At 40.0% G+C, this 25,879-nt stretch overlaps 1 protein-coding gene across 1 annotated transcript; it reads right to left on the reverse strand.

Moving 5' to 3' along the window:
* Positions 1–764: 764 nt before the first annotated feature.
* Positions 765–21,137, reverse strand: LOC135226482 (uncharacterized). Its single transcript, XM_064266092.1, has 10 exons — positions 21,086–21,137; positions 18,787–18,974; positions 16,090–17,317; positions 14,979–15,276; positions 14,506–14,769; positions 10,075–10,153; positions 4,426–4,619; positions 3,633–3,804; positions 3,033–3,122; positions 765–1,598 (listed from the first exon to the last, which is right to left on the reverse strand). The coding sequence occupies exons 3-10, from the start codon at positions 17,224–17,226 to the stop codon at positions 1,208–1,210; spliced, it is 2,625 nt and encodes an 874-aa protein (XP_064122162.1). The 5' UTR covers positions 17,227–17,317; positions 18,787–18,974; positions 21,086–21,137; the 3' UTR covers positions 765–1,207.
* Positions 21,138–25,879: the final 4,742 nt, after the last annotated feature.

Consider the following 25,879-nt stretch of genomic DNA (forward strand, 5'->3'; position numbering starts at 1 on the left):
CTTGTAATTTTGGTTTCAGGCAAGACATTTTTCAGAGATTGAAACGTCATGGTTGGTTGGTAATAGTTCAGAGGTCCATACCAAGCCTCTAAATCCCTTTCATACCCCACCTCTTTAAGGGCATAGATATATACTGGCATAGTACTGGCATCTGGCCAGCTCACTCGAAACCAACCACTGGAAGGGCAGCAGCATCAGTAACAATGCTACAGTTTATTTCCAACGTTTCGCATTACCATGTCGCATCATCAGGGATTCTTTCAATGTCATGTGGTTGCAATTAAGTGTTTGATGTTTTAATTACATGAAGCACAATTAAATACAACCATATAGCACGGAAAAGTACACTTGCAAAACGTTTAAATGCGCTCATAAGCAATAAAAGACCCTAAACAGCTTCTGTCTCTGACAGCAAAGTAAGGAACTACTATACCAATATTTCACTACAGCAACAAAATATTACACAGTTCTTAAAATGAGAATTCATGCAACCTTCGCCTTCTTATCCGATGTCAACTTTCACAAGAAAAATTTAATAGTTCATAAACACATTGGTACTATTGATTTTCAACAATGTTTTAGCTCTCTGCTTTTTACAGTAAAACCAAGAATTAATATAGAGCCCCGGATGATGCGATATGGTATTGTGAAACGTTGGGAATAAACTATAGTATTGTTACTGATGCTGTTGTCCTTCCTTCCAGTTATATATAATATATATATATATATATATATATATATATATATATATACTATACATATATATATATATATATATATATATATATATATAGTCAACCCCCTCTAAAAACTCTTATAACTGCCTCTTTTGATAGTTCAAACACCAAATATACCTTAAACTATCATCCCAAAGCATGGCAAGGATCTTGTCATAAGCCCAGTTTGTGTTTTTTTTTCTCTTTTTTTTGTATGGTGTTTTAACGTTGCACAGAACCAATGGTTATTCAGCAGCGGGACCAACGGTTTTAAGTGACTTCCGAACCACGTCGAGAGTGAACTTCTATCACTAGAAATACACATCTCTAACCCCTCAGTGGAATGGCCGAGAATCAAACTCGCGGCCACCACGGTGGCAGGCCAAGACCATACCGATCACGCCACTGAGGCGCCCATAAGCTCAGTTATCTTTACCTATACAAAGACAAAACATAGTCATTTAGAAGCACTGTCTGCAATGACCGGAGCTCTACACGTGGCTATCAATTTCCTTTGTCTCATCAGCCCCATTGACACCTTTCCCTTCTTCCTCCTCAAGACTGAGCCCTTCGTTGACTATGCCACCATAGCATCCCTCGTCTGTGCCATTCAACTGAGTAGGGCATTCCAGAATGGGAATGCTATTCGTGTTCCCACCGAAGGACACTTGTGTCCCTGAGGGCATACTCGCCATTTCACTCGGTGGTTCCTGGGAATTTGACATTGCTGATTCCTCCGTCTCGTTGCTGTCGGTTCTCTGCAGTTTCATCTTAAATATCTCTTGCAATCTCTCTTTCACCAGCTGCCTCTTCTGCTTGCTCAGTAAGAAGATGAGGAACACGATGACTCCCTGAAGTGTATTGAGGAGGTCGGTGACGACCCTGAAAGTATTCAGATCTCTGTTAGGGTCGTGTTTACTGTACTCGAATTTTCTGTCCATGTATACAATGTACTCTTCATTATGTTGATGTTTCTTATTAACGCTACGTTAAAGTTTCTACACCCTTCACCAAAATTCAAAGAAAATAAAATTACAAATTCTTAAGTAGCCTTCCGTAATTTCGTTTGGATGAAACCTGGATATCAGGTGAATTCAAACATTTGCACAAATCATTCTGGAGGAAACGAGATTCGGTGCTCGAATCTAATTCATGAATAGAGCGATAAGCGGTCTATGTTTCTTTGGAACCCGGTAGTGGGCTGGTGCCATCAGTGCACCTCACACATTGCACTGTAGGGGCATTGCTCCAGGTTATTTGCAAAGTACATTTGACCCCTAGCTGCAGCCCATTTCACTTCTTTTACTGTACCTCTTTTCATATGCTCCTTCTTCCATATCACTCTCCACCCTGTCCCAACAATTGTTTCACAGTGAAACTGCTTTGAGGTCTTTCTCTGTCACGCCTTCAAAACCTCGTGTACTCTCAGTTTCGATTTCAGTGCCGAATGACCTCATAAATCCCAAGACTTGGTCTTGGGAATAAATCTTCAATTAAAAATCCACGTTCAATGGAGAATCAAATATTTGGTGACAATTGTGTAATAAAGCAGAAGCTATTCAACAAGCCTGGTATGAATGGCGTGAGATAAAACAAACAACGCTCCGGGAGGATTTATGTTAAACAGCCTCATGAGTAATGTAAACATTGGTCCAACTTGTGTATTGTGAGGCCGTTCTTGAACTGAATTTCCTTCGTGGAAGTGAGTTGTTTCAGCTGTACATTAGCCGAAAGAAATGTGGTAGAGGCGAGAAATGTATGAATGCGATTGACATTTGAGGGTCTTCTGATGTGGTTTGGTCACGTGGGAGGTGGGACAGTGTGACTAGTCTAGACAGTGTGACTAGTCTAGATGCAGTGAAAGACACGGCAATGGAACAGATGGCTCTTCCTTTCCAAGGAGAATAAGAGTGCATAAGATGAAAGGGAAAGTTCGCAGAGCATAGAAGAGGACTGGCAAATGCTGGGAAACTTTCTTCTGCGTGGTTACACGAAGAAGATAATGCTGTGGAAGTTCTTTGCACAAGAGTTCATCCTTGACTGGTAGCTAACTGAAAGATGAGCTTAGCCGAGACTTGTGTCTATCTAGATCCAAACACTATTAATGAAACCGATATATATATATATATGTGTGTGTGTGTGTATGTGTGTATGTAGGCTGCTATGTATGTGTGCGTGTGTACCGGTTTCATTAACAGAGTATGTATTCAGATAGAAACAAGACATGTCTTAGGCAAGTTCATCTTTCAGTCGTTTTATATATAGTGTGCATGTGTGTGTAAAGATAGCATCCCAAGCAATCAACCATGGTCTCACCAGGCATCCATAGGAGGGATCTTCAGGGAAAGCACCTCCGTGAACCAGCAGAAGGTCATTACGACGAAGAGACTCAGTCTCTGACGAAATCTGTAAGAAATTGAGAAATTGTTCTTCATTAGGGTCTTGTGAGTCCTTGTTTTATACATCCATTTGTCTTATTTTAGCTCAAAATTAAGCTACATTTGTAGCATTCTAAAATAAATCTATTGAGATGGCTTTGTGTGTCTGCCCACATTTTTCCTTCCCCCATCAGATCTTAACCACTACTGGGGCTAGAGGGCTGTAAATTTGTTAGTTGATCATCCACCCTCCAATCATCAAACATACCAAATTGCAGCCCTGTAGCCTCAGTAGTTTTTATTTTACTTAGGATTAAGGTCAGCTATGATCGAGCCTCTGGCACCGCAACAAAGGCCCGCTGAGAGCTTCATGGACCGCGCCGCGGCTCATACAACATTATACCGAGACCACCGAAAGGTCTATATCTATTTTCGGTAGCCTTGACTGTACGCTGTACAGAAAACTCGACTGCACCAAAGAAACTTTGGTGCATCTTTCACTTTTTTCAATGAAATCCATACGAACAAAAAAACTCACATCGAGAGATGCTTCCTGTTGAAGGCTCGTGGAGCCTTGCGTTTCTGATGGCAGCACTCCATTCCTGGCTCTGCAAGGCACAGTAGGTAGATCACGTGACCCAACATGCAGAGACTCAGGATGTTCAACGTCGCTATGGCCAGGTAGAGGTAGAGGAACTGCGCCAGCTGGTCTGAGTGTTAAAAATAATTAATTAATCAATAAGTAAAAGTAAAGTTTCTGCAAGATTTGGCAATATTCATAAAAGTCAAATATCTGTAAGCTTTGGCAATATTCATAAAAGTCAAATTTCTGCCAGATTTGGTAATATTCATTGATAGCATTTCTAGGATATGTAATGTTTTTAAATTTACTTGATGGCACACTCAGGTAAGGTTTCCTCTGCATATTTATGTTTTCAATCAGTCAGACAATTAAGTTTAGGTATATCTTAATTTTACCAGACCACTGAGCAGATTAACGGCTCTCCTAGAGCTGGCCCAGAGGATTAGATATCTTTTTTGTGGCTAGAAACCAATTGGTTACCTAGCAACGGGACCTACAACTTATTGTGGGATCCAAACACTCAATCCTCAGCCTATTTACGCACATAAAAAATCATTTTAAAAAACCTGAAGATGCTGTGAACTATCCGCAGGAACCTTCCACAATATACTACAGTGGCAAATGTGAGGGAGAGAATACTCAAACAAAATATTATAAAGAATCAAGATCATTACCAAACAGACAAACTAGAACTTAACGAAGATTACAAACTCGAACAAAAACTATTTTCATTTTTAATTTCCTTCACCTTCGTACCAACAGGACTCCTTTCCAAAACCTGGGGTGATCATCCTGTCGGAGGCCTCCGGCGGGAGAGATTGCATGATGAGAGTCACCAGGGCGATGACCAAGGGACCCCCGAAGGCGCAGGCTGTATACACGAGGAATATCTGTATGTCCTTCTCTAGGATCCCCCTGAGAGGGATAAGCTTCACTGTGGATCTGCCGATAAGAAAAGAGTTTCAAAGTAAGCAAAGACAAAGGAGAAAAGGGGTTATTAACTATAATCTCATTCTCTTCTGTAAGTTCTGAAGTTAGATACTGACTGAAAGATTCTGTCGTGGATTATGCTAAATATGTCATCACAGTCGTGTATATCAACAGATGAATAACTATGCGTGTGCACACACACACACACTCCACTGACACTGACTATTATGCTGTCATGAGAGGTGTCAGTTGATACTGACTCTTTCGTACATCTGCCTGTCAAATTCAGGTTTGTTTGCCTAAAGTTGATATCAACTCTAAGTACAAAAACCTGAATTCGACATGCATATGTACGAAAGAGTCGGTATCAACTTGAACCCAAATGTTGGCGTCAGTGGAAAGTCGATGTTCCCCCACTGAGAGTCGATGTTCCCCCACTGAAAGTCGATGTTCCCCAACCATTCAGTGGTTCGAGTTCACCTGGTGACGGATCACTCATTAACTTATAAATTCCCCTTCAGGGTTCATACCAAGGTTGAGGGAATTTGATATTATACGACATTTGTAGCTTAGTGTTTATGAATATAGTATACAGAAAAGAGAGCATAGTATACTCGTACAGTATGCATATATATTGTAACGGGGGTCCCTTGTATTATGCCATCTCTTCTTCCAATTAACATAATGTAAGGAAACCCGAAGAAAGTAAACACAGGTGAATTCACCCTTCTCTCTCACTCACCACATCCTTTAAGGAATTAATCCTTTAATTGACTTTTGTTCGTTTGGCCGCTGGTGCCTTGTTTTTCAAGATTCACTGGCTTGGGGAGAAAGTTCACTTAAGGGCATGCTACGCCACCAGTTGAGGGCAACCAGCCGCCATATTTAAAATCCCAAGCCGCATGGTTAACCTGGAATGGCCTCGTGGCAGAGATGCACCAGAGGACAGGTAATCCCCTCTACCAGGATGCTGGCGAACCATCCCTGACGACATAAAAGTCGAGAGCACCAGACGAACAGTCGTCACACTCTCTGCCAGAATGGAAGACAGTGCATGTCTTGGACTCTAGTGTCTCCAGCGCCGACGTATACCTGATGGGCTGCCGCCGAATCCATTGGCCGTTTTTAGAGGCACCCTCTTGCCAGAGGGCATAAGAGGAAGCTCCTCCAAGCCCCCCAGTTCCTGATGAAGCAATTCCAGCACTGAAAAGCCCTTGCGCCACAGAATCGGACACGATCGCCGACGAATGATCGACGATTCGCCGACAGAAGAAGGCCAAGAGGAGGTTCCTGACAGGGGGTGGGGGAGGGGGTGCCCCACTCCAAGCAACCGCTCCTGCTACTACTGCTGGAACGGAACTCCCGAAGTTTTGAGTCACAGCAAATGCGGAAAAGTCTGCATACTTATTAGTATCAGACTTGGAAACCAAATATAAGCACCTAAAAATGACAGTAAGACCTAATAGGAATGCAGAACTAATCATCACTCCAAAAGATCGAGAAACCGCCAAGTTCCTGAAGAAACACACCCAGTTCCAGTTGCTAGATCCGAATGAACGGATCTAGAAGGCTGTAATATGCAAGTTCCCGACCTGCTTGCCCCTAGACCCGATCCTTCAGCTGCAGAACGTCCTGGGGGCCCAGAGATACATTGGAAAATCGGGAGATCTGATGAAAAAAGTCATCGCCACCTTCAAGGGACACATCCCAAGTCACGTTTCCCTTGGGGTATGGGGAACCTTCCCCACAGAAGCCTTCACACCAGAGCCCCTACAATGCTTCAAATGTCAAAAGTTTGGGCATCACAGCAGCCGCTGCAAAGGATAAGAGAAGTGTGGGATATGCAGCCAACCACACCCCACCAAACAGTGCCTGGACACCTACAAGAATGGAAAAGAAGTGACAAGCAAATGCCCCAACTGTTCCAGCCAACACCATGCTTGGAACAAGCGCTGCAGTGCAAGATTGGAGCGAGTTGCAAGGATGAAAGGCGTTCTTCCCCCTTCGGGGCCGACTCTGAAGCCATCAAAGCAAGAGACATCGAAGCCACAGCAAGTAACCACTGCACCACAGCAACAACCAACGCCAAGACCACAGGGACAAGGTCGTGCACCAAGGAAGAAAGTGATTATACACCGAAACCAAGAATACCTGCACCATTACCTTCACCAAATCCTATTCCACCTTCAAAATCCGATCCTCTCCCTTCCCTTACCTGTTCCCTAACCCCAACTCCTCCCTCCTCCAGAGTTCCAGCCAGTACCAGCCGAGAGAGAGCCGAAACAGCCAGTGACTGTGTTACTATCACAGTGGAAAGGATCCTTATTCCCTTCGAGAAGTTGACAGGAAAACCTGTCGACAGGAGAGCACTGCTGGAGTGCATACAGCCACACCTGATACAGAGTCCTCGGCCTAAAGCAGCTGCTGTTCGATTCGAATAAGCAGCTTTTTGAAAAATTCAATATAACATTGGAAATTTTATATTTCCACAGAGAAAGTTAATTCTTTGGAGTATTCTCCATAGAGTTTCTCACTTTTCCTCCATCTAAAGGTTTTCCACTTTCCTTCCTGGCTTCCTAAGGCTCAATCAGGACTTTCTGCTGTAGAAATTTCTCTCATACTGATGGGTACCGTAAGGTTTAATGGGGTTTGTAACCCTGCCTTTCCTTCTCGTTTTTTTTCGTTCCAAATCACATCTACTGTTACGGGCTGCTCGTAGAGCAAGAGCCCGTTCTGCCATTTATGCCAGCTTAATCTTCAACAACAACAACAACAACAACAACGACGACGAACAGCCTCAGATCATTTCTTGTTCTTCTCTAAGCTACTCTCCCTTGAGAAGGTGGCTGTTTGCTAGCCAAAGTGGCCTTTGTTGTACATTAACATGTCCCTCCATTACTGCCGCCCCTGAGGAAGACGAATGCCACTCCTACAGAAGACTCGCAGTAGAGCAGCTATGGACTCTGGATTCTCACCTTGCGTGCCCGAAGGGAAATTGTCCCCATTATTTTCTTCGCTCCACATGCCCAGAAACCTCCAGTCACCTGTTCATCCACTTCAAGATGTAACTCATTGTTATTTGTAATCTGCATTACAGGATCCTTACATCCCCTTCGAACTCATATGGCGTAATCCTTTTTTTCTTCTGATGGAATTAAGAGTGTAAATATACATCAGCAATTAAGATAAAGCCTTAGTGCTTACCTAACTATTACCCAATCTGAAATAGGCTCTCATCCGTCATTTTCTATATGATTGTCCCCTTGTCTAGACCATTGTCAGATCAATTGAATTTTATCATCCACAGTTGTGCACTCCCAGGTACAATCATATTCTAATATATATATATATATATTATATATTATATATAATAATATATATATATATATATATATATATATCTTAAAAAGAGTTTGGTAATGAATTGTTAATATCACCTTTTTCCGGTTAGAGACAGGGTGCTTAGTGACAAGCGCTAGGCTCCTCGAAGAATGCTGAAATGAAAAACAGCCAAGACAGCTTATCCATGCAATTTGAGGTCAGTGTTGCCTCGGAAATCACATGCTTTGGACATGCGGCACCCGCGGTTGCTAGGCACTCCACAAGGCGTGTCTGCATGTGTGTTCGTAGCATACTATATATGGCTTTGATGATGGGTAATAAGAATAAGAGAGGACACTTATTGACTACTTGTGACAGGGTGCGGAACACACCTGGAAGAGGTGCTGTGAGGTGTTGAGAGGTGTTGCAGACCTATCGAATAAGGTAACGTAAAAAAGAACTTTGGAAAGATAACCTTTGAAGTGATAATTATTGTGTTGGAGAAAGAGAAGTGTGGTGCGGTACATATTCCTTTTGATTAACTTTCATGGCTAAGTGGTGTAATAATTGTGGTCTCTTTATTTCAGATGGGCTCAAAGTCACCATATAGTTAAATGGATTCTCTAAGACTTTTATTGACTTATTAAAATAGTGGAGTTACAGGGAGTAAGTTACTTACTTAAACCTGATTTGGGAGAAGAAAATTACGGTTTAATGGTTTTTTGGGGTCAGAGTTAATTCCTTTTATTCCACTTTAATGTTTTCATTTTACTCCGTTTTAATGTTAGCTAATTTGGGAAATAAAGTATATTTTTTATAACTAAGGGAGCTCATTTGCCTAGTTTACATTTTCAGCTAACTCCCGAGAGATTCAGCCACAGATCAAGGGTAAGTGTAGTTGCCTGATTAGCAGTTTGTTTCATTAGTTTAAACGAATATCATTTGGCCTTTAAAACTAGTGTAAGATATATATATATATATATATATATATATCTATATACTTATATATATATATATATATATATATATTGTATATATTTGGACCGTATGTGATCCTTTTTCGTTAAATATTATTATTAAATTAAATTTTTTGATATAATTGGTTAAACCTAGTTTTTAAGTTTCACTTGTCGTTTGACCACCTCTCTTGTATAACAACTGTTTGCTTGTTATTAACATTCGTGTTTATCTTTAAGGAGGTTTTGTGAGTGGTCCCTCCCCTGTGGATAAAGGGGGTGGGGTAACTTCTTGCCTTATGGGAGGAGAACAGGCAGTCGTTCTCTGGACCTTGTCATTTTTGGAATATTTTTGACCTTCCTTCGTGCACTAAGAGTTCTGCCGTCTCATGCTTCGTGGTGGTTGCGGCCTCTATTGGTGATTTGCCCGTATCTGCAGGACCCGAGGATTATTGAATATCCGGTATCTTCAGATTGGAAGATCTCTCCAGATAACATATCTGGACGTCCTTGGGATTCACCGCACCACCTCTGATTCAGTTATAAAGCCAGGGGAATCTCGCTGTCCCATGGTAAGGTTGTTTGATACCTTTTTCATTGATCACGGCTGTGATTCTGTTGAGACTGCTCGACTGGGCCCCGAGTTATTTAACCACCTGTGGTACCAATCCTACAGACGTGGAGGATTCTGTATTCTTCAAAAAGAATAAGAAGCTTTTTGGTGACAAGTTTGGAATTAGCCTGTAAATCGTCAGGATATTCTTTCTTTTCGATTTCCTCCTCCTTTCTGGGCCCCCTTATTTTGGTTTGAGTGTGTTGGTTATGCTATCTTGATTTTGTATATGTGTGTGTTGAATTTTTATTAAGTGTGACAGTAGTTCATTTATTTCCTGTACTCTAAGAGGTTCAGGTGTAATTTCCATCTTGTTATTTATGTATTAAATTTATGGTTTTTCGTTTTGTTTGTTTACTCCCCCCTTGAATTCATCCTTGCACTTTGAAAATTGAGTTTGTGGTATGATTCCACCTTATTGTGGACTTCATATCAGTGGTATATGGATACTTAAATAGAAAATTGAATAGAGTATTTTGGTAACGGTAAAACGAGCCGTTATAATATATGTATATATATGTGTGTGTGTGTGTGTGTGCACGCACGCACGTTTGTAGAAGGGCGTAAAAATTCCCACCTGACCACTCTCCAGATGTCAAAGCACATGACGCTGAGCCAGAAAAATGCAGAATGTATTGCAAACTGGGTGAATAGTCCTGTCAAATAAATAAATCTTATGTTAAAAGATGGGCAAAGGCAACTTCACTTGATGAAATGATCTTGGGGTGTACAAGTATTCAACATGAACTGTAGAATGCTTCAGGGTGAACATTTTTCTCCCTTCAGCAAAATCTCTTTGATGTCATCGATTATCAATATGATCCCCTTTTGATGTCTTCAGCTCTGTCCCTGATTATTTTCAAACACTTTTTAAGCATAGTATAATTTGCATATGTTGTTGACCTATGCATACTTACAAATGTAATAGTGTGAGAATCTTGCATATAGTACTCTATGCATATTTACAAATGTAATAGTGTGGGTATCTTGCATATACTAAGTGGACTTTTTTAAAACATTGATAAACTTAGTTTTATACTTACGAAGCGGCCAAAATTAGTGACAAATGATAAAGACAAATGAAACACAAAACAAGTTCTCCTGTACCTACATGAGAAACCAACGGTTGCTTAAATAGATCATGAGCATGGGAGATCATTTTGACAAGATGATGCTTTTATAATGAGAGAGAGAGAGAGAGACAGAGAGAGAGTAGAGATCTGTTTGAAAATATGATGCTTTTAAAATGAGAGAGAGAGAGAGAGAGAGAGAGTAGAGATCCGTTTGACAAGATGATGCTTTTATAATGAGAGAGAGAGAGAGAGAGAGAGAGTAGAGATCTGTTTGAAAATATGATGCTTTTAAAATGAGAGAGAGAGAAAGAGAGAGAGTAGAGATCCATTTGACAAGATAATGCTTTTATCATGAGAGAGAGAGAGAGAGTAGAGATCCGTTTGACAAGATGATGCTTTTATAATGAGAGAGAGAGAGAGTAGAGATCCGTTTGACAAGATGATGCTTTTATAATGAGAGAGAGAGAGAGAGAGAGTAGAGATCCGTTTGACAAGATGATGCTTTTATAATGAGAGAGAGAGAGAGACAGAGAGAGAGTAGAGATCCGTTTGACAAGATGATGCTTTTATAATGAGAGGGAGAGAGAGAGAGAGAGAGAGAGAGAGAGAGAGTAGAGATCTGTTTGAAAATATGATGCTTTTAAAATGAGAGAGAGAGAGAGAGAGAGAGAGAGATCCATTTGACAAGATAATGCTTTTATCATGAGAGAGAGAGAGAGAGAGTAGAGATCCGTTTGACAAGATGATACTTTTATAATGAGAGAGAGAGAGAGAGAGAGAGAGAGTAGAGATCCGTTTGACAAGATGATGCTTTTATAATGAGAGAGAGAGAGAGAGAGAGAGAGAGAGAGAGAGAGAGAGAGAGAGAGATCTGTTTGACAATATGATGCTTTTAAAATGAGAGAGAGAGAGAGAGAGAGAGAGAGAGAGTAGAGATCCATTTGACAAGATAGTGCTTTTATAATGAGAGAGAGAGAGAGAGTAGAGATACATTTGACAAGATGATGCTTTTATAATGAGAGAGAGTAGAGATACATTTGACAAGATGATGCTTTTATAATGAGAGAGAGAGAGAGAGAGAGTAGAGATCCATTTGACAAGATGATGCTTTCATAATGAGAGAGAGAGAGAGAGAGAGAGGGAAGGGAGAGAGAGAGAGAGAGAGATCCTTTTGGCAAGATGATGATTTTATAATGAGAGAGAGAGAGAGAGAGAGAGAGAGAGAGAGAGAGAGAGAGAGAGAGAGAGATCCTTTTGACAAGATGCTTTTATAATGAGTGAGAGAGAGAGAGAGAGAAAGAGTTGAGATCCATTTGACAAGAAGATGCTTTTATAATGAGAGAGAGAGAGAGAGAGAGAGAGAGAGAGAGAGGGAGAGATTCCATTTGACAAGATGATGCTTTTATAATGAGAGAGAGAGAGAGAGAGTAAAGATCCTTTTGACAAGATGCTTTTATAATGAGCGAGAGAGAGAGAGAGAGAAGAGAGAAAGAGTAGAGATCCATTTGACAAGATGATGCTTTTATAATGGGAGAGAGAGAGACAGAGAGTAGAGATCCGTTTACAATATATTGCTTTTAAAATGAGAGAGAGAGAGAGAGAGAGAGAGAGAGAGAGAGAGAGAGAGAGAGATCTGTTTGACAATATGATGCTTTTAAAATGATAGAGAGAGAGAGAGAGAGAGAGAGAGTAGAGATCCGTTTGACAAGATTATGCTGAGAGAGAGAGAGAGAGAGAGAGAGAGAGAGAGAGAGAGAGAGAGAGAGAGAGAGAGAGATCTGTTTGACAATATGATGCTTTTAAAATGAGAGAGAGAGAGAGAGAGAGAGAGAAGAGAGAGAGAGAGAGAGAGAGATATCCATTTGACAAGATGATGCTTTTAAAATGAGAGAGAGAGAGAGAGAGAGAGTAGAGATCCGTTTGACAAGATGATGCTTTTATAATGAGAGAGAGAGAGAGAGAGAGAGAGAGAGAGAGAGAGAGAGAGATCCGTTTGACAAGATGATGCTTTTATAATGAGAGAGAGAGAGAGAGAGAGAGAGAGAGAGTAGAGATCCGTTTGACAAGATGATGCTTTTATAATGAGAGAGAGAGAGAGAGAGATCCTTTTGACAAGATGATGCTTTTATAATGAGAGAGAGAGAGAGAGAGAGAGGAGAGAGAGAGAGAGAGTGAGAGAGAGATCCATTTGACAAGATGATGCTTTCATAATGAGAGAGAGAGAGAGAGATCCTTTTGGCAAGATGATGATTTTATAATGAGAGAGAGAGCGAGAGAAGAGATCCATTTGACAAGATGATGCTTTTATAATGATAGAGAGAGAGAGTAGAGATCCTTTTGACAAGATGCTTTTATAATGAGAGAGAGAGAGAGAGAAAAAGAGAGAGAAAGAGAGAGAGAGAGTAGAGATCCATTTGACAAGAAGATGCTTTTATAATGAGAGAGAGAGAGAGAGAGAGAGAGAGAGAGAGAGAGAGAGAGAGAGAGAGAGAGCGATCCATTTGACAAGATGATGCTTTTATAATGAGAGAGAGAGAGAAGAGAGAGAGAGAGAGAGAGAGAGAGAGAGAGCACAGATATCCGTTTAACAAGATAATGCTTTTATAATGTGAGAGAGAGAGAGAGAGAGATCCGTTTGACAAAATGATGCTTTTAAATAATTGAGAGAGAGAGAGGAGAGAGAGAGGGAGAGAGAGAGCAGAGAGAGAGATCCAGAGAGAGAGAGAGAGAGAGAGAGAGAGAGAGAGAGATCCATTTGACAATATGATGCTTTTATAATGAGAGAGAGAGTGAGAGAGAGAGATAGAGAGAGAGAGAGAGATCTTTGACAGTATGATGCTTTTAAAATGAGAGAGAGAGAGAGATCTTTGACAGTATGATGCTTTTAAAATGAGGAGAGAGAGAGAGATGAGAGAGAGAGAGACGGGAGAGGAGAGAGAGAGAGATCCGTTGACAAGATGGTGCTTTTAAAATGAGAGGAGAGAGAGAGAGAGAGATCGTTTGACAGATGGTGCTTTAAAATGAGAGAGAGAGAGAGAGAGAGAGAGATAGAGCAGACGAGAGCAGAGATACTGTTTGACAATTATGATGCTTTTAAAATGAGAAGAGAGTGAGAGAGAGACGAGCCCGAGAGGAGAGAGGAGGAGAGAGAGTAGAGATCCAATTTGACAAGATGATTGCTTTTTTTTAAAATGGATAGAAGAGGGAGAGGAGGCGAGTGACGAAGAAGCGATAGGAGAGAGAGTGAGTTGGAAGGTAAAGTAAAGATCCTGTTTTTTTTGACAAGATGATCCTTTTATAAAGAGAGAGGATGAGAGAGAGAAAGAAAAGAAAAGATGCTGTTTGACAAATAATGAGGCTTTTAAATGATAGGGCTTTATAATAGAGAGAGAGAGAGAGAGAGAGAGAAGCCGGGAGAGAGAGAAGTAGGAGATCTGTCTGACAAGATGATGCTTTTATAATGAGAGAGAGAGAGAGAGAGAGAGAGACCTGGGTTTGACAAGATGATGCTTTTATATGAGAGAGAGAGAGAGAGAGAGAGAGAGAGAGAGAGAGAGAGAGAGAGAGAGAGGCAGTTTGACAGGATGATGGCTTTTATAATGAGAGAGAGAGAGAGAGAGAGAGAGGAAGGAGAGACAGACAGACAGACAGACAGACTGACTGACAGGCAGATCCTTTTGAAAATATTATTCTTTGATAAAGAGAGAGAGAGAGAGAGAGAGAGAGAGAGAGAGAGAGAGAGAGATCCTTTTGAAAATATTATTCTTTGATAAAGAGAGAAAAGAGAGAGAGATATATATATCCTTTTGACAAAATGATCCTTTATTAATGAGAGAGAGAGAGAGAGAGAGAGAGAGAGAGAGAGAGAGAGAGAGAGAGAGAGAGAGAGAGAGAGCCGAAATGTTATAGTTCGGTTAAATCACTTGGAAACTCACCATTGAAAATGCAATGTGTTTTATGCAATTGCTTCGAGTACTTGTAACTCACGATGAGCCCGACGTACTCCAGCAGAAGCGAGATCGAGTAGGAGAGGAAGCAGTAACCTTGGACGCTCATGAGCTTCTTCGTGGAGAAGTGGAGGAGAATCAGGACGGCCAGACAAAGGATGGAGATGATCATCCCGATGGGAGCGAGGAGGAGCTTCCACTCCTGAATGGAAGAACGCCCCTCTAAGCAGTACCGGACGAAGTTGGTCTCTTCTGAAAAGGGGGTGGGGGGGAAGGAAGTATGCGTCCATGAGACAAAATTATCCCTTCAGGAATCTAGTATGGAGCATAAAGAGGGCATTTTTGGAGGTAATGTATCAATATGTAATATGTATCAGAATGTTATAATATTCACTGTCTAGCACATGCAGTCACCTGCTCTATGAAATGCTAAAATGATGCGTAAACTGCGTATTATGTACTTATCGTGTCATAATCCGTGCAGAATTTCATGTTGTCAATGGTCTTTTCTGACTGTATGATGAAAAGTTTGCCGTTCTGAAGGAGATGGAAACTGTCGCCAAATTCCGCCGTGGGGTCGGTCGGACAGTCGAGGTCGAATAACGGCGCCACCTTAAGGTCTAGGGGCGCCTTGGAAGCAGCCCCTTCAGTAGTATGGAAGGTTAGGTTTAAACTCCAGTTTTCCCGTTTGCAATTGCCACTCGTTTTCACCTCCCCTTCGGCGCAGCACTTCCTTATACAGGTGCGTCCCTTGCACATCTGGAATTGAAAGGCAACAGAAAGGCAAATTTGTATACACTATAACTGGTTCACTTAAGGTAGATTCTTGGGTGATCCCTATGCCTACGAGACGTTAGTTTGGCGGCCGCTGATTGGCTGGGAGCTGCCTACCTCCCGGTACCACCCAATCAGCGGCCACCAAACAAACGTCTCGTAAGAAAAAGGCTCATCCAAGAATCTACCTTAAGTGAATCAGTTATAGTGTGGTTTCTAAGAAGAACTTTGCTAGTTCCTTTATTGACACTTTAGAGATATTTATTCAGTGGCTAAAAATAATACATTTTTTTAGTAGAGTGCTCATGAATGATCTGTCATTAGTTACGATAAGATGAATTATAAGAAGAGCTGTTACGGAAGATACCTACGTATGTCGCCCAGTTACACCAGCGTCTATTTATTCAACATCATTTCTATGACCTTGACAGTCATTTTTTATAGGATTACCTTTTGTGTCCTCATTAAATTCAAGAAATACGTCAGTATGTAGAGCTCAATAATTTCAGAGCTCATATAAATATCAAGGTTCTTGTCTGTAAGAAACAGCACTTAGTCCCACTCAACGGTTTATCTCAAAATTAGTCATAAGCTCTGCTCTGGTTGTGCCAAAAGCTTGCACACTTTGGAAACAAAGTACTATACACAAACTTAAACAACAAGAAATGATGTTAAAATTACAAGCAATATATTTTCTCAATGTAATTATCGGCTGAATATCTCTTGTCAAAAAAGGGAAGAATAAAGAATGAACTTGATTTACAAACCAGAAGCATTATATAGTTCCATACAACTTACTTTCTCCTCATCTGCCGTGCATATGATAGCCGAGTAATTGCCATCGTGCCGCTGACCGATACAGTACTGAGTGGTCTGTTTGGTCAAAGAATCCCAGTTCAAGTAGCTCTGAAGCCCGTTTGCTTCCAAAGAACCCCATTCTCCAGGATACGTGATAACTTTGTATTTAAAATCTATTGAGCAGTTCGGTAATTTTTTTTCCCAAATGAACTTGTAGGGAACAGATTCTGCATCCTGTTTGTCACATGTAGGAGGGTCGAAGCTAGATGGATTTGTTTTGGCAACACAGTCAGTGCCATCCAAGAATTCGCTGTTCTCACAGCACTTGTTAGCTATGACATTTGACACTGTCACTTCTGTGTGGGGGGCAGTTGATGCAAGTATTTTCTCTTCTAGTTGATGCGGCTTTGGCAAGTGAGAAGTGACCTGAAATGGGTTCTCCTCTGTCTGTGATATCCAGGAAGGTAGCATTGTCGTTGAAATTGTGGGGGAGGAGGCAATGGCTAAAGGTTTCTTTGTAACGGTCTCTGTTTCATCATACGATGGAAAGTCATTGTCACTACGATTTCCTTTTCCTACCGACTCTGCATTATGTGAAAGGGTTTCTGTCAGTGTGGGTGTGTCACTGACAAAAAGAGGTTCTCCATTTGTTGCCTGACTATGGAAAGTCTCTCTTCCTGTAGCACTGATCAAAAGAGATTCATCTCCTGTTGATGGACTGAGTGACGCCACTCTTTCTGTAGCACTTATTGTAAGACCTCCATTTGTTGTTGGACCAAGGGAAGCCTCCTTCTCTGTAGCACTGATCAGAAGAGCTTCTCTAGTTGTTGCAGGACTGACTGAACCCTCTCCCTCTGCCGGAGTGATTACGTGGGAATGAGTCTCTTTCGTTAATGACGTCATAGTTGGGACGAGCAGGGATTCCGTCCTATTTGAAACATCAGAAGATTTTGTTACCATCACCACTACTGTCGGGGAAAGTAGCAATGAATCCAGCGATGTAGCAGCGTTGGTAGTGAGGTTGGACTCCACGACTTCTGTAGGAGATTTCGTCGTCCAGGAATCTTGCAAAGAAGATAAAGAGAGGACGTTTGTGGCAATGAGGAGGTATTTGAAGAAAAAGAACGAAGTTGACATTTTGGAAGACTGGTTATGGAAAAACAGTCTCACTGCACTAGGTGTAGAGCACTCTCTTCTAGCCAACCGTGGAAAATCTGGTCCCTCTCCTCTGGAAATAAAAGGTAGGTAATACGATTGCAGTGAGGACATATATCTTAATGATTTTCAAATAACGATATCAGAAAATATATGAATATGCGGTTATTTTACTTGCTTTCCAAAGCTTAGGAATGATTTGAATAAAGAAAACCAAAAACAGTGAAAAAATATATATACTCTTTGATGTGCTCACTTCGTGGTGCCTCAAAATGATTAGAATAAGAACCTCAAAATACTAAAAAGCCTACATAGTTGGGAGAAAAATATATAGGTATTATATAGATTAGCAAACATATGTACACAGAAATTATGTATGAAAATTCGTAAAGTAACTAAGTCTACGGGCGTAACCAGCCTCGTTTCACGGGCAGAACCAGCTCCGTTTCAGTAAATCCTTTCTCACCCCCCCCCCCTTCGAAGGGTTGGGGGAGGTAGGATGAAACCCCATTGTAAACCATCTTAGGGGTCCTCACTATAACACTGCCAAGTTTCATGCCCATCGGACCAGCCATTTGGCCGTGATTGATTGAATGGCAGACGGACGGACAGACAGTACGCCCATTATAGTAAGATAAGAAATAATTTATCTCCGTAGCCTCTCTTCCCTGTATATAACACCTGCTGTTAGTAAGTTACAGCTGAGGGGATAGTCACCAGGGCTCCCACTTGCTTCAACGATGTTTCCCTAGGCAGCTGTTCAAAGTTCCCTAAAAAAGTTCAAAATTCCCGAAATAACTTTCTATGTTAATATCCATGGCATAACGTTAATAAAAATCAACAAATATACTAAATTCTAATCCACAAATATGTTTACTCTTAAATTTTAACAGTAAAATGAAAGTCTATAAAAAAGGCCTTAAATAACCAAATGCAGATTTGTTTTTTAATGTACTTACACCGTGTTGGAGCAATTACATACATGAAGAAAACGAAATGAATCTGGAATCTTGATGGTTGCCAATTAAGTGAGCTATGCTGCTTGAACATGAAGAAAAAACACACAAACAAAGTAACCACTTCTGAATGAATAGCTTAAAAGTTGAAATTCTTGTACAATAAAAATAAAAAAATTCATATCCATAATAACCACTTCGGTATAAATAACTTAAAGTTGGACTTCTTACAAAATGAAGAAAAAAAATAAATTCGGTATGAATTAAATTAATCTGTCTTAATTATCCATATGTCTTTTTATGATTTCACGAGCTTCGCTATCAGTGGCATTGCTCTTTATATTTGGAACTAATTTCACTAATTCGGGAAAGTCACTCAAGTTCAGTTGGTAGGCATTTTTTCCAGTGATATCCAGTCCTTCTTTTGCATGAAGTAGAGCAACAAGGCTTTCCCGTTTGAGACTGTTTCTGTACTCATTTTTTATACGATTTACAGCACTGAATACTCTTTCCACTGGGGCATTGGCAAATGGCAGAGACATTAAACAACTAATCACTTTACGAAGGTTTGGGTACTTTAATTCACCTTTGATGCTCCTTTGATTCATGCGATTTCTCCAAAAAAAGTAAATGGTCAGTGTTCAGCTCATCACTCTCTAAGTCAACATTTCCTATCTTTGCTACACTATGTAGAAACCTAAATGAATCGTAAACCTCACACAGGGATGGAGGGTGACATTTTACAGCATTTTCTGGAAGAAGAAATTTTAGATCCTGAAAATATTTAGAATTAACATCAGAAAATCTTTTTCTAATCTGTGTAACTAGTTCCACTAAAAAAAAATCAGACATTTTACTCGAACCTGTTTTACTCCAAGCGGATCTGTCTTGAAGCACTCTGAAAGTGTAGCAGTTGCAGAAACTTCCAGGTAAACATGCATAATATCATGTTTGTTCTTGGTTGCATGAATATCTAATGTAAAAGGATCTTCTTTTCGGACAACTTCAATATTCATAAAGTCACACAGTATTTGTTTCAAAAGTTTTCTAACTTCTCGCAGATGTAAGACTGGTGTAGAACTTTGAAAAAAAGTATAAAAGGCAGTTAGTCTGTGTAATTGTGAACTCAAAAATTCTAACTGTGCTTGCATGAATTTATTATTTAAGACTTGTAATATGGATTTGCATGTATTTGATGGATCAGAACAATCTAATACTTTTTCTGTGAAGTATAGCTGGAGAGCAGGCCATTGCTCAAGCACACGGTTAACAACATTTTCAAACGAAAGCCAGCGAGTCTGAGAGAGAGAAAGGAGTTTATGGATAGGTACTTGACAAAATCTTTGAAACTCTTCCAAATTCTTTTGTCGCAGACTGGCGCGACTGAAATGGGAATACACATTCTGTAGCATGTCTTCTAGGGATACAGACATCATCAAACATGCTTTTGAAGCACAGATGTATCTGATGACAGCTACATCTCACTGTAATAACATGAGGAACATTCCTTTTGAGATGAACGACAACACTACCCTTATCCCCAAACATTACATTCGCAGTATCTGAAGAATATCCTATGGTATTCTCAAGTGGAATGTTTTTATCTTGCAACGTCTTTCTTATGGTATCATAAAGGCCTTCAGCTGTACCATTATATACTGGCAATAAGTCAAAAAATTGAGTTTCATTATTCATCTTCCCATAATTAAAATAGGTCACAACAATACCCAATTGTTTCTCTGTAGATATATCTGTTGTTTCGTCTGGAATTAGGCTGAATTTTGTTTCCTTCAGTGTTTTTACTAAATCTTTGGCAAAATTAAGCGCAATTCCTTGTCTCAATATATTTGAGCATTTTGTGTCACCCATTCGAATGTTATCTAAAGTAACCTTTTCAGCAGAGTTTTTTGGAGCTCTTGCCTTGATTAAATTAATCAAAGGGACCACTAATGTAAAGGGAAGATCATGTTCTGCTATAAAAGCGGAAACTTGGACTTCTGTATTTTTTTTTATAAATACTTAGCTCCGTGTTTGTGTAAGGCATCTTTGACACTTAGGCAAGGATTTGCTTTCTTACTTTTAATATTTTGCTTATGCATTTGACTTTGGCTATGTTTAATCAAGGCAGATTTATGACAGGCAACAGTTTTGTTGCAAACAGAGCACATAGGTTCTTTGGTGTTTGTAGGTGCCACCAACCATTCTTTAAATTCCTGTAAGGATGTCCATTCTTTTCTAAAGTTTTGTGTGTACACTTTACACTTTGCTCGCTTCTTAGGGGTAGATACCACATCTTCGCTACTCTCATCACCACTCTGATGGCTGGCCATATTAACCCTAAGCGTATAAGCTTCTGCAAAAAAAAAAAAAAAAAAAAAAAAAAAAAAAAAAAAAGCATCAAGTTAGATTAATTTTTCAATTTCTTTAGATCTCAAGATTACATGTTAAAAAGATTTCACAATCTAGACCACTGGTTCAAGTTCATTGTCACTGGATCTCAAATCACAACCCAAGCGATATAGGTATAATGTTATACATAAGTACATTTCAATCTTTTCTTTTGAATTTTTTTTCAGAATGGCCCACAGCCAGGAGGACACGTTAAATGGTGATCTGAGGGGCCAAGGCCCCGCCCAGGGGATAGGTTAGAATGAATTGAAACTAGGCCTATGCCCCTTTGTTGCTGGGTGGAACAAATATCCTCGTCACAAGTACTATAAACACTCTATTGAAATATGAACACTAGCAAAATATGATGAAATTCTCAGTATCACAAATCACAACACATTAATCAATTCGACAAGCACTAACACAGTAACGGAGTGTTAGTGTTACAGTCTACAGCATGCCACGGACGTGAATGACCAGTGACCACTGGGACTGACCAGACTGTCGCCTGACAGGCCTTGAGCCTGGTGCCTGCTGGGCTGTGGCCTGGCAATGGTGCTTCAAATCATGCAATTATTCATGACAGTGTTACCGTCTCACCACTGGTGGTGGTACCATTCATAAAAATTCAATTCGGATATCACTGACAAAAAAAATGATAATAATAAATAATTGTGAGTTTTTATTTGGAAATTAAAAAGTTTATAATAGTGGCTGATAGTCGAGAATTCCCTACGTTTTCAGAAATCCCCAAATTATTCCCGAAGCTTCTCAAAAGTCCCAAGGAGGAATATTGTAACCCACTAAGATCTAGTAGACTGTAAACAAATGAGCAACTGCGCAAATTTTCCACGGTGCTTAGAGAGGACCTGACTGAATGATTGATTGTTGGACATTTCTCTCTCTTCTCTCTCTCTCTCTCTCTCTCTCTCTCTCTCTCTCTCTCTCTCTCTGCCTTCTTTAAAAAAAAAAATTCTCTTTAGGAACGAATACCTTATTTTGCATGAAAATCCCATGCTGGTATCAAATGCGTAAAGATACGCCCACTCACCAATACACATGACGTGTGTGTGTGTATGTGCGTGTGTGTGTGTTCGATCCAGCTTGTTTGTGTATACACACGCCACACAATGTACACCATGAGAGAGGGAGAGCGAGAGATGAATATATAATTACAAGAGCTGCAGAAGTGAAGAGAATACGAAATTAGTACTGGTTACCTGCAGAAATAAACTTGAAGGACAAGACCGATTATGTACAGATAAAATCTCTGAATACTGATGCAAGCGCTGGTGGTGGATGTACTACCTTTAAGGAAGACCATAACTGTTGTTGTTTGATAATTTCTTTATTCATCAATTAAATTAGAGAAGTAGTATCTTTAAATATTCGCTTAAGCATTGGCTACGGAATTGACTTCGCCCAAAAAATGCATACATGCCAAGCGATACGAACGTGGGAAAAGTTTGTTGCAAAGGTGTGTCGCTGTTTGCACAGTTGAAATGGGGAAGCGTTACTTGTGAAAACACACGAAGTTTACAGCTTGCAAAGGGGCGGCGTTTATTTGTACCTGCACCGGAACTTAAGATCCGCATCTTTGGGACGGTGTAATTTCATCTTTAATGCATCGTTGTTTCGCAGCGAATCGATTCAGATCAATTCATGATGAATCGAGTTATTCTTTTTTAACAATCTCCGTTCACGCTGCTGGATTTAAACCGAGTGAATTACCAGGACCAAATGCGTAACATTGTCCAAGAAACGAGCAATGCTTCATAGGAAACACAAAGTCACAGTATGTGTCAGCACTTGACGATCTTCACTAAATAATATAGAGGGAAGAAAAATAACATTTTTTGAGAAGTCGTGACGGCAAACGTTGTTAGCTGAAATGCCCACATTCACAGATTGACTTTTTTTCATGACTATAGAGGCCGTCCACACTAGGAAACATCGTTTGCAAACAATGTTTCCTAGTGTGGACAGACATTAAGGAGTTTCACTCCATTGTACTGAAGGCATTAATTTTGGTGATAACAGTTTGACTCTGACTGATATAGGCCTATATGGCAGAAACACTGAAGCCAAATGAGGTCTTGCTTCTGAAAGGACCCATATTACTCCAACAGGATACTCGGCCATATATGATGAGCAGAGCCGGGTCGCAAATTCCCGAGATGTATATAGGTAGCAATCTCCACCCACAGAGCAACTATATAGCATCCCGATCTTGGTGCTTGAGATCACAAAGATCATTTACGGCACGTCACTCTCGTAATCAATTCATCTGGGCGTTTGGTGGCATTATGTTAACAACTCGGTGGACTCTCCGTGAAAGATGAAAAAAAAAAACTAGGTTCAGCCGAATCAGGAAACCGAATCGAATCGGCCTTATTTAAATTGACTGTTCGCCTGGTGTGAACGTCTCCGCTGCACTTTTGTTGCAGTTAATATGGCGAATCAAGAAGAATCATGAATCGTGTTGATTTGAATCGAGTCGGTTCGCTTGTTGTAAACACGGCTTTAGTCTCTTCTGGCACCGAAGTGCAGCATTTACAATAGTCTTACCTTTGCGAAGAATGTCAGGTCTTCTAATACGGCACCATTTTCATGTTTCGCCTAAATCTGTAACTCTCCCGGTTCCTTCTGCGTTGTTGCCACCTTAATGTTGACTCATTTACACAACTAAAATATTTGTCTTTCAAAAATAACCATTCCTCACATTCCTTTCACTGCGCTTTTCTGCTCAATTTTATCCAGCGACACACGCTATCTGGCTGCCATCAACCAAGATTTTTTAATCTGGTAAATGACAGGGCGAGCTATAGTGGCTACGGCCAACATGTACGATTGTGTCAGAGCCTATAATGTCTTACTAGCAGTAGCAGCCCCAGGCCTTAACTGCACACGGCCACCTCGTCTCCGTGTCTTACTAGGAAAAAGTTGGCAAACTTAATCTGGCCATGTAAATTGTTTTTGTTTTGTAGTATCATGTGACACCACACGGCAATTGGGAGATGAGGGAGGCAATGATGACTGGAAAAAAGTCTTTTCCAAAAGGTATTACACATCATTTGACCTTGTGCAGTTCACTCGATAGCATGGAATGAAGTTGGCCTTCCCGGGATTTGCCCTTGAGCTGCTGTGGAACCCTCTCTCAGGGGCCAGAAATGACGTCTTGGGATCGTACATATATTGCATTTGCACAACAATAATTCCCTCAGCACAGCCGTGACGTTATATCCACGGTAGCCACAGCGTGTTATTTTTATTCATTCCAGCTTTTAAAAATTTATCAGCTGGTCTGTCATCGGAATATTGTTTTCATTAACTATTTGTCATGGCAACACTGCTTATGATTTCAGTTGCTAATTGCTTTGATTCCATCTGATTCGAATGTATTCAAATAAACTTTCAATTCCTAACAAAGCACTACGTATATGAAAAACGTGGAATTATACACAGAAAGTACAAGAATAACTTCAATATTTCTTTTAGTTACTACAGATACCCGGCCCATAGTGATATGAAATCTAAAAGCACCACTAAAGATTTACTGGCAAACTTATACGCACCAGGGAAGGTGACGGGCCGCGGAAAACTGTCTAAACTTTCGGATTCAGAGCTTCAGCTGAAACTGAACTGTGATCGCTTATATCTGATGTAAAATTTCTTGTTTTCTTAATAAACGATATGTATTACGCAAGCATCCTTTAAAACGTACGAGAATACTGTAAATGTGCCAAACGACTTGACCGCATAAGATTTTTGAAAGAGATTTTTATCGACATTTTATAACTAGATCTCAATATCAACTTTCCATATGTTGCTTGTATGAAATGAAGTGATAGCATGCCATAAGAATAAAACCGGTTAGACTGTGAGGACAAAAAGAGGAAGGCAGATCAGAGTTTCATCATTTTTTGTTCACCAGCCTGACACACGATTCATGCCTTATTTATCTATTTTTCTTTTCAAAGATGGAAGAGATCATGTGTAATGACGTTAAAAACAGTCACTGATATCTTTAGAACATTATGTTATGTTATTGTGTAAAACTATTTTCCATATGGCAAAATTGACGTGAGCGAAACGAAGTGATAAAAAACGTCATATCACAACCATAGATGTAAATTACCAAAGAGATAGGAGACACCTATCACTTGTAGTATCGCATAAACATAGTCCTTAAATTATCATTTCAATATTAAGTTGAATGTAGTTGAATTATTCCATTTGTTAAATTTTACAGAAAACCTTGGAATCTCACAAAATGCTCTCAAATTTAAAAGCAAAAAGAAAAAAAAAACGATATCCTAACAGTGTGAACCAGGCGACCTCACTGTATTGCTTTTGATGTTATGTGCACGGGAATATAATGTCAATGTGTCATTTATCGGTCTAAGAAACATCCTTCGATGAGCGAGAGAATTATTGCACTGCATTCGGTGCAAGTTCCTGCTGGAGAGATATCAAGAAAGCTTAATAAACCGGAGAGAATTATACATAGATGAATCAAATTGTTTAAAGAACGGCAAAATTTAGAACATGGGCCTATAGAGGTGGAACACTTCGAAGCACCTCAAGAGAGCAAGACAATAAAGTAGCGTAAATGCTGCTGAGCAACATTCATTTGTGAACTTTGAATTCTAGTGCCTCATCACGACATTGCTGAATCAGGAATCATAACTAGCTCTACGCTTATGACTGGTGTCTGATGAATACTGTAGATGAAGAGGAAGGGATTTTTAAATCTACACTTGTAATCTTTGATAGTTGTCTAATGAATAAGCAAACGCCACCTCTGCTCTCTTCTACATCTCAGACGACTCGATCCGCCTTCTCACTACGAAGAGTACGAACTCCATCGCGTGAAAGCGTCACTAATGATAACGGTTATTTTAAAATTGCCTGCACCGATAACGGATGACTTAAAATGCATGTTTATAAAATATTTTCTGTTCAAAGAAACTTTATCTTTCATTCCACAAAATATGTGCATACACTCGCGTTACACCCTGTAGCCGTCAAAGAGCAACCCTTGATTAAAGCAGTAGGGTTTTCTTGAAAAAAACAACAACAACATATGAAATAGACTTAAACGAGAATGTCACCTTTCATATTTCTTATCCTTTCGCCTACTTATAATATGCTTATGGTAGTTGGTCTAGGTATACAAGTGAAACTAATTTGAATTAAGTTCTATTTAGAAGAAATGAATAGCTACAGAAAGATCAACCTAAGAAAGCTTTAATGAAAGTAAGCCTTTCTTAATGCATTCGTCAGTTTTG

The sequence above is a fragment of the Macrobrachium nipponense genome, chromosome 14 (genome assembly GCF_015104395.2).
Source record: "Macrobrachium nipponense isolate FS-2020 chromosome 14, ASM1510439v2, whole genome shotgun sequence".
Taxonomy (NCBI): domain Eukaryota; kingdom Metazoa; phylum Arthropoda; class Malacostraca; order Decapoda; family Palaemonidae; genus Macrobrachium; species Macrobrachium nipponense.

Excerpts from the sequence above, each read along its gene's own strand:
- LOC135226482 (XM_064266092.1), bottom strand. The coding sequence starts at position 17,226 with ATGTCAACTTCGTTCTTTTTCTTCAAATACCTCCTCATTGCCACAAAC. Across the intron at positions 3,805-4,425 it reads GGAGTCCTGTTGGTACGAAG|ACCAGCTGGCGCAGTTCCTC; the intron begins GTGAAGGAAATT and ends TTTAACACTCAG. Across the intron at positions 1,599-3,032 it reads ATCCCTCCTATGGATGCCTG|GGTCGTCACCGACCTCCTCA; the intron begins GTGAGACCATGG and ends GAATACTTTCAG.